The following is a 16661-nucleotide window of genomic DNA, read 5'->3' as shown; positions in this document are numbered from 1 at the left end:
AGAGTGCGCTGTTGCTCTGAAGTTGGAGCACTTTTGTCCAACATGGTCTCCTGGAGCTGGTTTCACCGCCGAATTCTTGACTGAGGAGCAGGAGGGGACAAAGGTGAGAGTCTCCATACTCACAAACTCGCAACCAATCGGGTGCTCTCACCTTCAGCTTCTTCTGGTACACCAGCTGGTTGTTTTGAATGGAAAACCATCGTCTGTGAGGACAGAACAGAGCCATGAGGAGAAGAGCCGTGACAAGACACAGCAGAGCAAAATGTGAAGTCTTAGAAGACCCAAACCCAGAGATCACCTCAACCGAAATTAAATTTCAACAAAGACCACTCGTTCTCCATGCAGGGAGAGCAAGAACAACTCCCTCTCCATATTGCCCACTGATTGCAGCAGCAGCAACACCTCCCTCTCTATATTTCTACATCCTGCTAGACACAGACACCATAGAATCAAAACATTACAGTACAGAAGGCAGCCATTTGGAGATGCAAGTTCTTGAGCTTTTTTTTTATTCGTTCACGGGATGTGGGCGTCGCTGGCAAGGCCAGCATTTATTGCCCATCCCTAATTGCCCTCGAGGGTGGTGGTGAGCCGCCTTCTTGAACCGCTGCAGTCCGTGTGGTGACGGTTCTCCCACAGTGCTGTTAGGAAGGGAGTTCCAGGATTTTGACCCAGCGACAATGAAGGAACGGCGATATATTTCCAAGTCGGGATGGTGTGTGACTTGGAGGGGAACGTGCAGGTGGTGTTGTTCCCATGCGCCTGCTGCCCTTGTCCTTCTAGGTGGTAGAGGTCGCGGGTTTGGGAGGTGCTGTCGAAGAAGCCTTGGCGAGTTGCTGCAGTGCATCCTGTGGATGGTACACACTGCAGCCACAGTGCGCCGGTGGTGAAGGGAGTGAATGTTTAGGGTGGTGGATGGGGTGCCAATCAAGCGGGCCGCTTTATCTTGGATGGTGTCGAGCTTCTTGAGTGTTGTTGGAGCTGCACTCATCCAGGCAAGTGGAGAGTATTCCATCACACTCCTGACTTGTGCCTTGTAGATGGTGGAAAGGCTTTGGGGAGTCAGGAGGTGAGTCACTCGCCGCAGAACACCCAGCCTCTGACCTGCTCTCGTAGCCACAGTATTTATATGGCTGGTCCAGTTCAGTTTCTGGTCAATGGTGACCCCCAGGATGTTGATGGTGGGGGATTCGGCGATGGTAATGCCGTTGAATGTCAAGGGGAGGTGGTTAGACTTTCTCTTGTTGGAGATGGTCATTTCCTGGCACTTATCTGGCGCGAATGTTACTTGCCACTTATGAGCCCAAGCCTGGATGTTGTCCAGGTCTTGCTGCATGCGGGCTCGGACTGCTTCATTATCTGAGGGGTTGCGAATGGAACTGAACACTGTGCAGTCATCAGCGAACATCCCCATTTCTGACCTTATGATGGAGGGAAGGTCATTGATGAAGCAGCTGAAGATGGTTGGGCCTAGGACACTGCCCTGAGGAACTCCTGCAGCAATGCCCTGGGGCTGAGATGATTGGCCTCCAACAACCACTACCATCTTCCTTTGTGCTAGGTATGACTCCAGCCACTGCAGAGTTTTCCCCCTGATTCCCATGGACTTCAATTTTACTAGGGCTCCTTGGTGCCACATTCGGTCAAATGCTGCCTTGATGTCAAGGGCAGTCACTCTCCCCTCACCTCTGGAATTCAGCTCTTTTGTCCATGTTTGGACCAAGGCTGTAATGAGGTCTGGAGCCGAGTGGTCCTGGCGGAACCCAAACTGAGCATCGGTGAGCAGGTTATTGGTGAGTAAGTGCCGCTTGATAGCACTGTCGACGACACCTTCCATCACTTTGCTGATGATTGAGAGTAGACTGATGGGGTGGTAATTGGCCGGATTGGATTTGTCCTGCTTTTTGTGGACAGGACATACCTGGGCAATTTTCCACATTGTCGGGTAGATGCCAGTGTTGTAGCTGTACTGGAACAGCTTGGCTAGAGGCGCAGCTAGTTCTGGAGCACAAGTCTTCAGCACTACAGCTGGGATGTTGTCGGGGCCCATAGCCTTTGCTGTATCCAGTGCACTCAGCCGTTTCTTGATATCACGTGGAGTGAATCGAATTGGCCAAAGACTGGCTTCAGTGATGGTGGGGATATCGGGAGGAGGCTGAGATGGATCATCCACTCGGCACTTCTGGCTGAAGATGGTTGCAAACGCTTCAGCCTTGTCTTTTGCACTCACGTGCTGGACTCCACCATCATTGAGAATGGGGATGTTTGCAGAGCCTCCTCCTCCCGTTAGTTGTTTAATTGTCCACCACCATTCAGGACTGGATGTGGCAGGACTGCAGAGCTTTGATCTGATCCGTTGGTTGTGGAATCGCTTAGCTCTTTCTATAGCATGTTGCTTCCGCTGTTTAGCATGCATGTAGTCCTGAGTTGTAGCTTCACCAGGTTGGTACCTCATTTTTAGGTACGCCTGGTGCTGCTCCTGGCATGCTCTTCTACACTCCTCATTGAACCAGGGTTGATCCCCTGGCTTGTTGGTAATGGTAGAGTGAGGAATATGGCGGGCCATGAGGTTACAGATTGTGGTGGAATACAATTCTGCTGCTGCTGATGGCCCACAGTGCCTCATGGATGCCCAATTTTGAGCTGCTAGATCCGTTCTGAATCTATCCCATTTAGCACTGTGGTAGTGCCACACAACACGTTGGATGGTGTCCTCAGTGCGAAGACGGGACTTCATCTCCACGAGGACTGTGCGGTGGTCACTCCTACCAATACTGTCATGGACAGATGCATTTGCGACAGGGAGATTGGTGAGGACAAGGTCAAGTAAGTTTTTCCCTCGTGTTGGTTCGCTCACCACCTGCCGCAGGCCCAGCCTAGCAGCTATGTCCTTCAGGACTCGGCCAGCTCGGTCAGTAGTGGTGCTACCGAGCCACTCTTGGTGATGGACATTGAAGTCCCCCACCCAGAGTACATTTTGTGCCCTTGCTACCCTCAGTGCTTCCTCCAAGTGGTGCTCAACATGAAGAAGGACTGATTCATCAGCTGAGGGAGGACGGTAGGTGGTCATCAGCAGGAGGTTTCCTTGCCCATGTTTGACCTGATGCCATGAGATTTCATGGGGTCCAGAGTCAATGTTGAGGACTCCCAGGGCCACTCTCTCCTGACTGTATATCACTGTACCGCCACCTCTGGTGGGTCTGTCCTGCCGGTGGGACAGGACATACCCAGGGATGGTGATGGAAGAGTCTGGGACGTTGGCTGAAAGATATGATTCTGTGAGTATGGCTATGTCAGGCTGTTGCTTGACTAGTCTGTGGGACAGCTCTCCCAATTTTGGCACAAGTCCCCACATGTTAGTAAGGAGGACCTTGCAGGGTCGACTGGGCTTGGTGTTTTGCCGTTGTCGTGTCCGGTGCCTAGTGGTCCGATGCCGGGTGGTCCGTCTGGTTTTATTCTTATGACTTTTCGTAGCGAGATTTTACAACTGAGTGGCTTGCTGGGCCATTTCAGAGGGCAATTAAGAATCAACCACATTGCTGTGGGTCTGGAGTCACATATAGGCCAGACCGGGTCAGGACGGCAGGTTTCCTTCCCTAAAGGACATTAGTGAACCAGATGGGTTTTTACGACAATCCGGTAGTTTCATGGCCATCATCACTGATTTTTAAAAAAATTTTTTAAAATTTTTAATTAATGGAATTTAATTAATTGAATTTAAATTCACCAGCTGCCGTGGTGGGATTTGAACTCATGACTCTGGATTAGCCCAGTAACATAACCACTATGCTACCACAGCTGGAGCTGTTTATTCTACTCCCATTCCCCTGGCCTTTCCCAGTATGCTTTTATATTCTTACTTTTTAAATCCTTCTCCCAATCTCTGTCAAGTGATGTCACTGTCTTTGCCTCAACAGCCCCTCATGGTAAAGTATTCCTTGGTCTAATAACCCTTGGTGTGAAAATCTTTCTTCCAACTTCCCTCTTGTGACTGATCCTCAGTCTGTACCCTCCCAGTACAGCCAGTACAAAAACTTGACCCACCCTCCCAGTACAGCCAGTACAAAAACTTGACCCACCCTCCCAGTACAGCCAGTACAAAAACTTGACCCACCCTCCCAGTACAGCCAGTACAAAAACTTGACCCACCCTCCCAGTACAGCCAGTACAAAAACTTGACCCACCCTCCCAGTACAGCCAGTACAAAAACTTGACCCACCATCCCAGTACAGCCAGTACAAAAACTTGACCCACCATCCCAGTACAGCCAGTACAAAAACTTGACCCACCATCCCAGTACAGCCAGTACAAAAACTTGACCCACCATCCCAGTACAGCCAGTACAAAAACTTGACCCACCATCCCAGTACAGCCAGTACAAAAACTTGACCCACCATCCCAGTACAGCCAGTACAAAAACTTGACCCACCATCCCAGTACAGCCAGTACAAAAACTTGACCCACCATCCCAGTACAGCCAGTACAAAAACTTGACCCACCATCCCAGTACAGCCAGTACAAAAACTTGACCCACCATCCCAGTACAGCCAGCACAAAAACTTGACCCACCATCCCAGTACAGCCAGCACAGACCCGACCCACCATCCCAGTACAGCCAGCACAGACCCGACCCACCATCCCATCCCAGTACACAACCTGTGGGAGAAAGGTTGAACATTTAGAAAAAGCATTATATTTTCCTTGAGAGACCTAAATGAAGGGCCAAATCCCACAGTGCAGGACAGTACCAAGAGTGAGAGGAGTGAAAGAGAAAGTGAAGTAAAGCAGGCTGTGGGAGTTAGGTGACACCAAGCTTGGGATTTAAAAGCCTGTCGACTGTACGAAGACTGAGGGAGGTGAGGTGCTCCACAGTTTTGAAGTCCTAAATAGAATGCGTTTGAGTAGGCGATGGCACAGTGAGTTTTCATTTGAATACAGGGAGGAGGACGAGTGTGTAGGATGGGGGATTTGGAGCTTAGGAGGAACTACATATAATTACATAGAATTTACAGCACAGAAACAGGCCATATGGCCCAACTGGTCTATGCCAGTGTTTATGCTCTGTATAAACTTCCTCTAACCCTACTTCATCTCACCCTATCAGTATATCCTTCTATTCCTTTCTCCCTCATGTGTTTGTCTAGCTTCCCCTTAAAGGCATCTATGCTATTCACCTCAACTATTCCATGTGGTAGCTGGTTCCACATTCTAACCACTCTCTGAGTAAAGAAATTTCTCCTGAATTCTTTATTGGTTTTATTAGTAACTATCTTTTATTTATGACCTCTAGTTTTGGAACCCCCCACAAGTGGAAACATCTTCTCTACGTCTACCCTATCGAACCCCTTCATAATTTTAAAGACCTCCATTAGCCTTCTATTTTCTATAGAAAAGTTCGGAGAGACACTGACCAGAGTATTACTGATAAAATTGACCAGCAAGGTTGTGATGCAGAGAGATGCTGCAGGTATGCAAGGAAAGCATTCCCTTGAATCCTGTCCAGGAATGTGAGAGAGGGTCCTCCCCAGATTTGGGAGCAGGATTGGAGTTTCGGAGGGACTCTGACTTTACAGTAGAGAGTTGGAACGGCTTAATACATAATTTAAACTGCAAGTAGAGGATGTTTACAGCACCTGTTCCAGGTTTTGAAGGCATTGCTGGCTCGTTTGTACAGGTAACCCTCCATTACAACACCGTTTGGGGCCTCCATGTTAAACTCCACCATTGAATCATCATAAGATACGTCCTGTGGGAGGTAGAAATCTTTAATTAAACCGGCAACACTTCAACTGGAACAAATAGACGCCCCCACTCCCCACCCTCCAACCCTCCGACTCATAGGAACATAGAAACAGGCCATTCAGCCCCTCGAGCCTGTTCCGCCATTCAATTAGATCATGGCTGATCTGTATCTTAACCCCATTTACCCGCTTTGGTTCCGTAACCCTTAATACCCTTGCCCAACAAAATCTATCAATCTCAGTTTTGAAATTTTCAATTGACCCCCAGCCTCATCAGCTTTTTGGGGGAAGAGAGTTCCAGATTTCCACTCCCCTTTGTGTGAAGAAGTGCTTCCTGACATCACCCCTGAACGGCTTAGCTCTAATTTTAAGGTTATGCCCCCTTGTTCTAGACTCCCCTCACCAGAGGAAATAGTTTCTCTCTATCTACCCTATCAAATCCTTTAATCATTTTAAACACCTCAATTAGATCACCCCTTAATCGTCTATACACGAGGGAATACAAGCCCAGTCTATGCAACCTGTCCTCATAATTTAGCCCCGGTATCATTCTGGTGAATCTGCGCTGCATCCCCTCCAAGGCCAATATATCCTTCCTGAGGTGCGGTGCCCAGAACTGAACTCAGTACTCCCAATGGGGTCTAACCAGAACTTTATATAACTGTAACATAACTTCCACCCCTTTGTATTCCAGCCCCCTTGAGATAAAGGTGCACCAGATCAGTAGGAGAATCAGGCCCCTGTGACAAAAATGAAGCTTTTTGTCTATAATATATCTGACGGTACAGACAGGGTTAAAAGCCAGGTTCGCCCGTAGCAAACGGCCTCACTTTGTTTTGGTGCAACAGCTGCACAATATAGATGTTGTATCTGGTCAGGTGTTTGAGGGAGGAGCCAAGCCATTCAATTCAAACATGAGCATCTTGTGGGTTTTGTTTGGACACATGTTTGATTGGCAGCTCCTTACAGCTTAAGAAACACATCTTTAAATTTATTTTGTCCGGTCAAGTTTTTTTGAAAATTATTTCTCAGCTTCCCTTGTTCCAATTGAGCATCAGAGAAAGAGACGGAGAGACACTCTGTAAATGAGTGAGCAATAAACTGGCACATAAAGGTTAATATTGAAACCTCTTGGGTGTCCATCCAGGCACAGCTGTTTGTTATTTTTCTGTCTTCCGAGGAGAGAGTTAAGCCTGTAACTACAGTGGGGTGGAATTCCTGTCTGTTATGGCCCATATGCGACCAGATTTCAGGAGCATAATGGACAAAAGCAGCAGGTCACTGCCTCATTTGCCTAGATCGTACATTTGCATTGGTTCTGACGGGGGGGGGGGGGGCGGAGAGAGGGGGAGTTCGGTGCAGGAAATTCCTGGCATAAGCTTCAAAATAATATTTGAATGAACACCCGAGTGTCATAACATCTCCCACTCCTTTTTTAAGCAGTTTTGCCGCTGCAATGTCACTTCCAAATCCCGTCTGGATATAACGAGTGCTCAGGATTGCTAGGGGATCAGTTGCTAGGGGATCAGCTGCAGGTGGAATTTCATTAAAGGGGCCAAGTAAGAAGATTAAATGAACAGTTTTAAGGCCGTTACCTCACTGATTTTCTTAATCGTTGTTTTTTTCCTGCTACCACTTAGCTCCGCATGAACCTGTGTGATAATCCTTCTGCTCTTACTCCGTCCATTTTGATTAACGTTCCCCAGTGGGAATGTCCATATATGTCAGTGTTATGGAGGAGAAACAGGAATACTATAGGCAGGTCAGCACAAGAGGTGCCCTGTGCCCAATCTAACGGTCCCCTCATACTGGCATCTAAACAGAGCTGCACAAAGCTCACTTAAGCAGAGCATTGGTGGATGTGAAGACTCCAACGCTCGAGTTAGGTTGTGACCGCAGGCCCAATGGCACAGATACATGTGGAGGGCTGACTAACTATCCTGCTGGTTGGTTCTGTGGCAGCCGCCGAGCCGCAGGATGTGCTGCGTTCAGTGCTGCTGCAAGAAAGAGGACGATCATCAGCCTGCCAAGACTGACTGGCTGCAGCTGCCAAGATGCCACCAAACGTATCTGCACACCAACTGTGGGAGGCAGGCTCCAGATCAGCGGAGAGCCAGGTGCAGAGCTGTGCCGCCCGCTGCAAGGGCACCTGCAGCCAACATGTCCCCTACATCTGGCACAGTCAGAGACAGGCACCAGGCGCTCCAGCCAGACATGCTGGCCTGAGGTGCCGTGGGGTAGCAGAGGGCAACCGTCCTCACGAACATCTCAAGCAGCACCACCTCCAGCCATTAAGCAGGGGCCGGGTGCTGGGTAGCTGACCCACTTGACTACAGAATCACGCCTGCAACTTGGGTTTCCAAACCCTTCATTTTGGTCTCATTTCTTTGCTCTAAGAACATAAGAAATAGGAGCAGGAGTAGGCCAATTGGCCCTTCGAGCCTGCTCCGCCATTCAATAAGATCATGGCTGATCTGATCTGATCCTAACCTCAAATCTAAATTCTTGTCCAATTTCCTGCCCGCTCCTCCTTCAGCCTTGGCAAAGTGTAGAGGGAGCTTTACTCTGTATCTAACCCGTGCTGTACCTGCCCTGGGAGTGTTTGATGGGACAGTGTAGAGGGAGCTTTACGCTGTATCTAACCCGTGCTGTACCTGCCCTGGGAGTGTTTGATGGGACAGTGTAGAGGGAGATTTACTCTCTATCTAACCGGTGCTGTACCTGCCCTGGGAGTGTTTGATGGGACAGTGTAGAGGGAGCTTTACTCTGTATCTAACCCGTGCTGTACCTGCCCTGGGAGTGTTTGATGGGACAGTGTAGAGGAAAAATTGGGAGGGTGGGGGAGAAACTCTATTGAATCCAGGAGACAAAATCATCTTCACTCAATGTCACAAAGAAATGAAGTAGAAAATAAGTTTGAAGAGCAAGTCTGCTCCCTGTCCAGTGTCCAGCTCTTGTTGCTCTGTTCTGACTTTGAACCACTCTGCCGTGGGGTATTTATACACAGTGTCTCACCTTCTGCTTGATCGCGGCATGCCGCTGCTCCATGTCACGTTTATCCCGTGCCGAGTTCAGCACGAGCTGATGCAACTGTGGGACAGAAAAACACAAACACAACGTTGAAACCAGCACATGAGAGCGGAGAATTAATCGATTTTTAAAAAAAGTTAAATTCTACCCCTCCCGCCGAAGGCGCTGATTCTCAGTGGGATCCGGGTTCCCCAGTACAGGTACCTTACCCTAGGTCCATTCTTCATAGGTGAGTGTGGACAGGATATTCGACTGGGGATATTCGATCTGAGCCCTCAGCTGATTTCTTCACTTACATAGAATCTACAGCACACAAACAGGCCATTCAGCCCAACTGGTCTATGCTCCACACAAGCCTTCTCCCACTCCAATTACCTCTTCCCATCCCGCACCCCATATCCCTCTACCCCCCTCTCCTTTGTGAATGCATCAAGCCTCCCCTTAATTGCATCTATGGTATCTGCTTTACCCATTCCACGTGGCAGCGAGTGCCACATTCTCGCCACTCGCCATGTAAAGCAATTCCTCCTAAATTCTTGATTTGATCTGTTAATGGCTGTCTTACAGTTATGCCCAGCAAGGGTCACTGGATAGTGATCAGAAGGAGGAACCTGTGCAGGTGGTGTCATTAGTGAGCGGCAGTCGTCCACCCAGTGACATTAGTGAGCGGCAGTCGTCCACCCAATGACATTAGTGAGCGGCAGTCGTCCACCCAATGACATTAGTGAGCGGTAGTCGTCCACCCAATGACATTAGTGAGAGGCAGTTGTCCACCCAGTGACATTAGTGAGTGACAGTCGTGCACCCAGTGACATTAGTGAGTGGCAGTTGTGCACAGTCATTTTGCACAAATTCTTGTTGAAACCAGTATAACCAATCCTGAATATCTTCAGTGAGGACAGGAGAATGCGATGATGCCACTCAGCCGTGCCCTGCAGCCCCTGTGACGGGCATAGTGTGCCACTTCAATCCACAAGGTGATACCTCAGAAACACGGCTAGAAATATCCCACTGATAACCTGCCACTGATTTACAGCTTGTGTGCACACACACTCACCCATACACACTAACACACACTCGCAGACACACACTCATTCTCACACACATACTAACACACACAGTCACTCAAACATACACATTAACACACACACATACTAACACACAATCGCACTCACACACACATTGGCACACTCACTTGCACGCTCACACTTAAACAATCACAATACACACTCACACACACAAACGCATCCATACACACTATTGCACATCCATACACATCCATACACACTAATAGGCACACATACACACACACATACACATCCGTACTAATACAGACACATACACATTTGTACACACCAATGCACATACACACAAGTGCGTACATGCACGTATGTGTGTACACATGTGGCAGGATGTCCCATCGTTCTCCCAGGCTGTTTACATTCACGATCTGTATTTAATAGAAATCAGCACAAACTCAGGGAATGATGTCAAAGGTTGTGGTCAGAGCTGCCTCCCAACAACAAAACAGGAAAGTGCTTGCTGCTGGGATGCTGCAATTCCCAGAGAGGAATTCAAGGAAATTATTGAAAAATATCAAATGATTGAACTTAATGACCGATCAGAGCAGGAGGCACGATCCAGCTCCGTTTAATGAGCAGTTTTAAAACTGTTAGCTACTCTTCTTATAAGCTTTCTGTCTTTACTCTTCGATCACAGGCACAAGATCCCTGATTGGAGTGAGATCAACCTCCATCAGAAAAGTTAATTTAAAAATAGGGTAAGAGTGTGTGAGAGAGAGAGAAAAAAAAAAAGAGACTCGCTGGAGTACAGTTCCACAGACATTGACTCTCACTGGGGTACAGGTTCCCCGGGCACTGACTCTCACTGGGGGACAGTTCCACAGGCACCGACTCTCACTGGGGGACAGTTCCACAGGCACCGACTCTCACTGGGGGACAGTTCCACAGGCACTGACTCTCACTGGGGGACAGTTCCACAGGCACCGACTCTCACTGGGGGACAGTTCCACAGGCACTGACTCTCACTGGGGGACAGTTCCACAGGGACTGACTCTCACTGGGGGACAGTTCCACAGACACTGACTCTCACTGGGGGACAGTTCCACAGGCACCGACTCTCACTGGGGGACAGTTCCACAGGCACCGACTCTCACTGGGGGACAGTTCCACAGACACTGACTCTCACTGGGGGACAGTTCCACAGGGACTGACTCTCACTGGGGGACAGTTCCACAGACACTGACTCTCACTGGGGGACAGTTCCACAGGCACCGACTCTCACTGGGGGACAGTTCCACAGGCACCGACTCTCACTGGGGGACAGTTCCACAGGCACCGACTCTCACTGGGGGACAGTTCCACAGGCACTGACTCTCACTGGGGGACAGTTCCACAGGGACTGACTCTCACTGGGGGACAGTTCCACAGACACCGACTCTCACTGGGGGACAGTTCCACAGACACCGACTCTCACTGGGGGACAGTTCCACAGACACTGACTCTCACTGGGGGACAGTTCCACAGACACTGACTCTCACTGGGGGACAGTTCCACAGACACTGACTCTCACTGGGGGACAGTTCCACAGGCACCGACTCTCACTGGGGGACAGTTCCACAGGCACTGACTCTCACTGGGGGACAGTTCCACAGACACTGACTCTCACTGGGGGACAGTTCCACAGACACTGACTCTCACTGGGGGACAGTTCCACAGGCACCGACTCTCACTGGGTCCCAGTTCCACGGGAACTGACTCTCACTGGGGGACAGTTCCCCGGGCAGCGACTCTTACTGGGATATGGGTTCCCTCTCTCTGAGAGTCAGTGCCCGTGCAGCCTGGGGTTCCACGAGTCCCATCCAGTCCTTCACTCAATGTGGCCATTCATCATTCATATGAGCTCAGTGTCAGCAGCGCCCAGTCCCATCCCGTCCTCACCCGATATCCACACATGCATCTTCGAACAGGGATAGTGATCGGGGCACTGAGGCCAACTGTTGGAGCACTAGTGCTGCCCAGCCACCTCTGCATGGACCCAGAATTGAACCTGGCATCTCCTACCCTGTGAGGCTCAGTACCAGGCAAGCCATTACCCCACTGGGGCAGGAGAGTGTAACCCAAAACCTTGCATCTCACATAGAAACAGGAAAAGAAGTAAAGAAAGAACTTGCATTGACACAGCGCCTTTCACAACCTCAGGACGTCCCAAAGTGTTTCACAGGTACTGAAGTACTTTTGAAATGTAGTCACTGTTGAAATGTTGGAAATGCGGCAGCCAATCTGCGCACAGTAAGATCCCACAAACGTAATAACGACCTGATAATCTGTTTTACTGATGTTGGTTGAAGGATAAATATTGACCAGGACACCGGGAAGAACTCCCCTGCACTTCTTCAAAAAGTATTGTGGGATCTTTTCACGCCCACCTGAGAGGGCAGACAGGGCCTCAATTTAACATCACGTCCGAAAGACGGCACCTCTGACAGTGCAGTGCTCCCTCAGTGCTGCACCGGGAGTGTCGGCCTAGATTATGGGCTCAAGTTCCATGGAGTGGGTCTTTGAACCCACGACCTTCTGACTCAGAGGTGAGGATGCTACCCTCTGAGCCAAGGTTAATACCACAAGCCCACTCAGGGTTAGAAAACACACAACCATTTCATACACAGCAACAATGAACAGCTGATACTGACCCTGCCCCTAGCCTGGATCTGCCAATTCCAGATTCGGAAACACGGCGATCCGATTCTGCTCCCGGTCATACTGTGGACATCTCTGAACTTCTTCCCAGCACTCGTCCCCGCTCTATACTTGCTCCGAGAGGCACAGAATCCCTGGGACTAAGTGTTACGGTAACATCCTGTTGTTTTTGGGAGCCGAGGCTGTGATTGAGGCCCAGTGTCACTGCTTCCTGCCTGTCTCAGGCTGCGGACTGTGAGCAGGCAGATAACAGGGTGGGCCCAAGAGGACAGAGCCAGCACAGTGCATTCAAAGTCAGCAGAAAGAGGGGAAATGTTTGAGAGACAGGGAGACTGAAATCAAGCAACCCCGTCTCTCTCTCTCTGTCTAAATCCCTCTTTGTCAGTGTGTGTGACTCCCTCTTTCACTGTTTCTCTGTGTCCATTCTGAGCCTCTTTCTGACCAACTCTGCACCTGCTGGGTTATTACAGAGATACAGAAATCATCTGCAGGAGGCCATCATTCCCGATCGTCCCAGCCTGCAACACCAGGCTCCTCGTCTGCGTTCAGCCAGGAAGAAAGCTCCCTACAATCCGTACTGGCTCCCGCACTCCCGATATAAAACAGGACATGTGCCTTGAACTGGGACAAGTTGCAAGGCGGATATATATTTCCACCCAGTGGCCGAGGTGGGAACTTATCAAACCCGTCTCAATCGTAAGAAAAGCCTCCTAGTCCAGAGGGCCCACCAGCCCAAGCCTCAGGGATGTGTGCACAGTGCAGCAATTTCAGAGTATCATACAGCACAGAAGACCATTTAGCCCATCGTGCTCGGGCCGGCTCTTTGAAAAAGCTATCCAATTAGTCCCACTCCTACTCGTGACACAGTCACATACAAACAAAGAGACATAGAAGGAGAGAGACACAGGCACACATGCACACAAGGGGAGAGACACACACACAGGAAACAAGGGTCTCACGCACACGGAGAGAGACAGAGACACAGGGAGAGAGACAGACACACGGGGAGAGTGAGAGGCACACACAAAGAGACGGACAGGCAGACCTGAATAAAAACGGATGCAGACAGGTGACAAAGCAGAGAATAAGTCTCTGGAACTAGAGGGCATAGTCGCAGGATAAGGGGTCGGCCATTTAAGACTGAGATGAGGCATTTCTTCACTCAGAGGGTTGTGAATCTTTGGAATACTCTATCCCAGAGGGCTGTGAATGCTGAGTCATTGAGTATATTCAAAGCTGAGATAGATAAATTTTTGGACTCCAGGGGAATCAAGGGATATGGGGATCGGGCGGGAAAGTGAGGTTGAAGATTAGCCATGGTCTGATTGAATGGCGGAACAGTCTCGAGGGGGTCGTATGGCCTACTCCTGCTCCCATTTCTTATGTTCTTATGGTCTTATGTCTGCTGGTGGGTGAGTGGGAGTGTGCAGTGACTGTACAAAGCAATTCTATCATTGAACCACCGAGAGCAAAACACTGGGACGCCCAACAAGGCAGTGCAAGGGGCCATGGAGGCTTCGCTCCACACTGTACCTGCTCTGCGAGCTTCTTCTTGTAAGTATCGAGTCGCTTGAGTGTCTCGTAGCCCTGAGTGAAGAAGCTGGACTGCGCATCCATGAACGACACCATCTATAACCAAACAGATCGAAGATTAGGCGGCACCAGAAACAACAAAGGCTGAGTCACCTCAAAAGGCCCAAAAACATTTTTATAATTAAATATAAAAATAATTGACGCAAGCTTGACCCAGTGGGTTCGGGCACTGCCCACCCAGTATGGTACTGAGTCACACTGCCCACCCAATGTGGTACTGAGCCACACTGCCCACCCAATGTGGTACTGAGCCACACTGCCCACCCAATGTGGTACTGAGCCACACTGCCCACCCAATGTGGTACTGAGCCACACTGCCCACCCAATGTGGTACTGAGCCACACTGCCCACCCAATGTGATACTGAGCCACACTGCCCATCCAATGTGATACTGAGTCACACTGCCCATCCAATGTGGTACTGAGCCACACTGCCGATCCAATGTGATACTGAGCCACACTGCCCATCCAATGTGGTACTGAGCCACACTGCCCATCCAATGTGGTACTGAGTCACACTGCCCATCCAATGTGATACTGAGCCACACTGCCCACCCAATGTGGTACTGAGTCACACTGCCCACCCAATGTGGTACTGAATCACACTGCCCACCCAATGTGGTACTGAGTCACACTGCCCATCCAATGTGGTACTGAGCCACACTGCCCATCCAATGTGGTACTGAGCCACACTGCCCACCCAATGCGGTACTGAGTCACACTGCCCACCCAATGTGGTACTGAGTCACACTGCCCACCCAATGTGGTACTGAGTCACACTGCCCACCCAATGTGGTACTGAGTCACTCTGCCCACCCAATGTGGTACTGAGTCACACTGCCCACCCATTGTGGTACTGAATCACACTGCCCACCCAATGTGGTACTGAGCCACACTGCCCATCCAATGTGGTACTGAGTCACACTGCCCACCCAATGTGGTACTGAGCCACACTGCCCACCCAATGTGGTACTGAGCCACACTGCCCATCCATTGTGGTACTGAGTCACACTGCCCACCCAATGTGATACTGAGTCACACTGCCCACCCAATGTGGTACTGAGTCACACTGCCCACCCAATGTGGTACTGAGCCACACTGCCCATCCAATGTGGTACTGAGCCACACTGCTCATCCAATGTGGTACTGAGTCACACTGCCCATCCAATTTGGTACTGAGTCACAAACACCATAAGGTTCAATCCCCACTCTGTGCAGAATTACTTGATCTCAGTTGGGTGCTACAACGGGCCTCAGTACCCCTTGCTAAGAGTCTGGAGGGCATAAACCAGCCATGGTTTCCATGGCCGATCACTATCCATTGACTCCTGTTGGAAAGTATGCATTGGATGAGGATGGAATCAGCTGAGCTGGAATTTTACTGCCGAGCACTGACCAGGCACATGGGTAAAGAATGGCTGTGCTGCCTGTGAGGTACTCGGAGGGCAGCGGGCGCCCGTGGGAATAGAACCCCAGCACGGGTCAGTGCCCGAGGAGCAGAGAAATCTTCGACTCAAACAAGCTAATGTTGACCAACTGTTGACCCAAGGGCAGGCATGGTTAGAGGTCAGTGGTCAGCCACACACCCTCGAGGATATCACTCCCTTCCTCAGTTAGCCAAAAGTGGGAGGTTAAAAGCAGACTCACAAACTGCAACATCTCGTTCTTCTTCTTTGCCTGAATAACGTTTATCTAGAAGAAAAACATACAGCAAAAGATGTGAAAAAATTCAGAAAAATGTATTGATGGTTACAGCACGGGTTAGATACAGAGTAAATCTCCCTCTACACTGTCCCATCAAACACTCCCAGGGCAGGTACAGCACGGGTTAGATACAGAGTAAAGCTCCCTCTACACTGTCCCATCAAACACTCCCAGGGCAGGTACAGCACGGGTTAGATACAGAGTAAAGCTCCCTCTACACTGTCCCATCAAACACTCCCAGGGCAGGTACAGCACGGGTTAGATACAGAGTAAAGCTCCCTCTACACTGTCCCATCAAACACTCCCAGGGCAGGTACAGCACGGGTTAGATACAGAGTAAATCTCCCTCTACACTGTCCCATCAAACACTCCCAGGGCAGGTACAGCACGGGTTAGATACAGAGTAAAGCTCCCTCTACACTGTCCCATCAGACATTTCCAGTTTCAGCACTGTTTTTTCCATTTCTCTCAGTGACCAACATTATGGTCACTCTCTGTTCTGGGCCCTGGGCGTCTATTCCTCCCTTGTGGGGAAGCTGCTCAGGTCGCTGGTTTGACATCGGCTCTCCTCAATACTCAAGACGCACAGCAAGGCTCTTGCCCGAAATCTATCGGACTGGATGGCAATGTTCGGAAGTGCCCCCACCTGGAGTACGTAATCCAGCGATACGTGGCGGAAAGACCTCCGTGCAGCCAGGAGTGCGCTGGTGGCCTCATCCACCTCATGCTGTTTCTTGGGGGGTGCCTGGGCGTTTCTGTTCAGTGCGTTCTCCAGCTCCTCGCTCCTTTTGTCAAAGTGTTTCTTCGTTTCCTTGAACTTCATCACGTCCCTGAGCCAGAAAAGAATGAGGGACGGGAGGGAGAAGCCACATTAC

At 50.0% G+C, this 16661-nt stretch overlaps 1 protein-coding gene across 1 annotated transcript in view; it reads right to left on the bottom strand.

Moving 5' to 3' along the window:
• Positions 1–16661, bottom strand: part of LOC137302521 (arf-GAP with coiled-coil, ANK repeat and PH domain-containing protein 2-like) — a 67884-nt gene that overhangs the window by 27124 nt on the left and 24099 nt on the right. Inside the window, exons 6-11 of the mRNA XM_067972248.1 lie at positions 16433–16616; positions 15730–15774; positions 14024–14119; positions 8757–8831; positions 5634–5746; positions 152–203 (exon numbers count right to left, since the gene is read on the bottom strand). Coding sequence (XP_067828349.1) covers positions 152–203; positions 5634–5746; positions 8757–8831; positions 14024–14119; positions 15730–15774; positions 16433–16616 — 565 coding nt within the window. The remainder of the gene's footprint in view (positions 1–151; positions 204–5633; positions 5747–8756; positions 8832–14023; positions 14120–15729; positions 15775–16432; positions 16617–16661) is intronic.

This window comes from Heptranchias perlo, chromosome 35 (genome assembly GCF_035084215.1).
Source record: "Heptranchias perlo isolate sHepPer1 chromosome 35, sHepPer1.hap1, whole genome shotgun sequence".
Lineage (NCBI taxonomy): Eukaryota > Metazoa > Chordata > Chondrichthyes > Hexanchiformes > Hexanchidae > Heptranchias > Heptranchias perlo.
The sequence above is the reverse complement of the archived record's forward strand: the minus strand, read 5'-3'. Positions and strand labels throughout refer to the sequence as shown.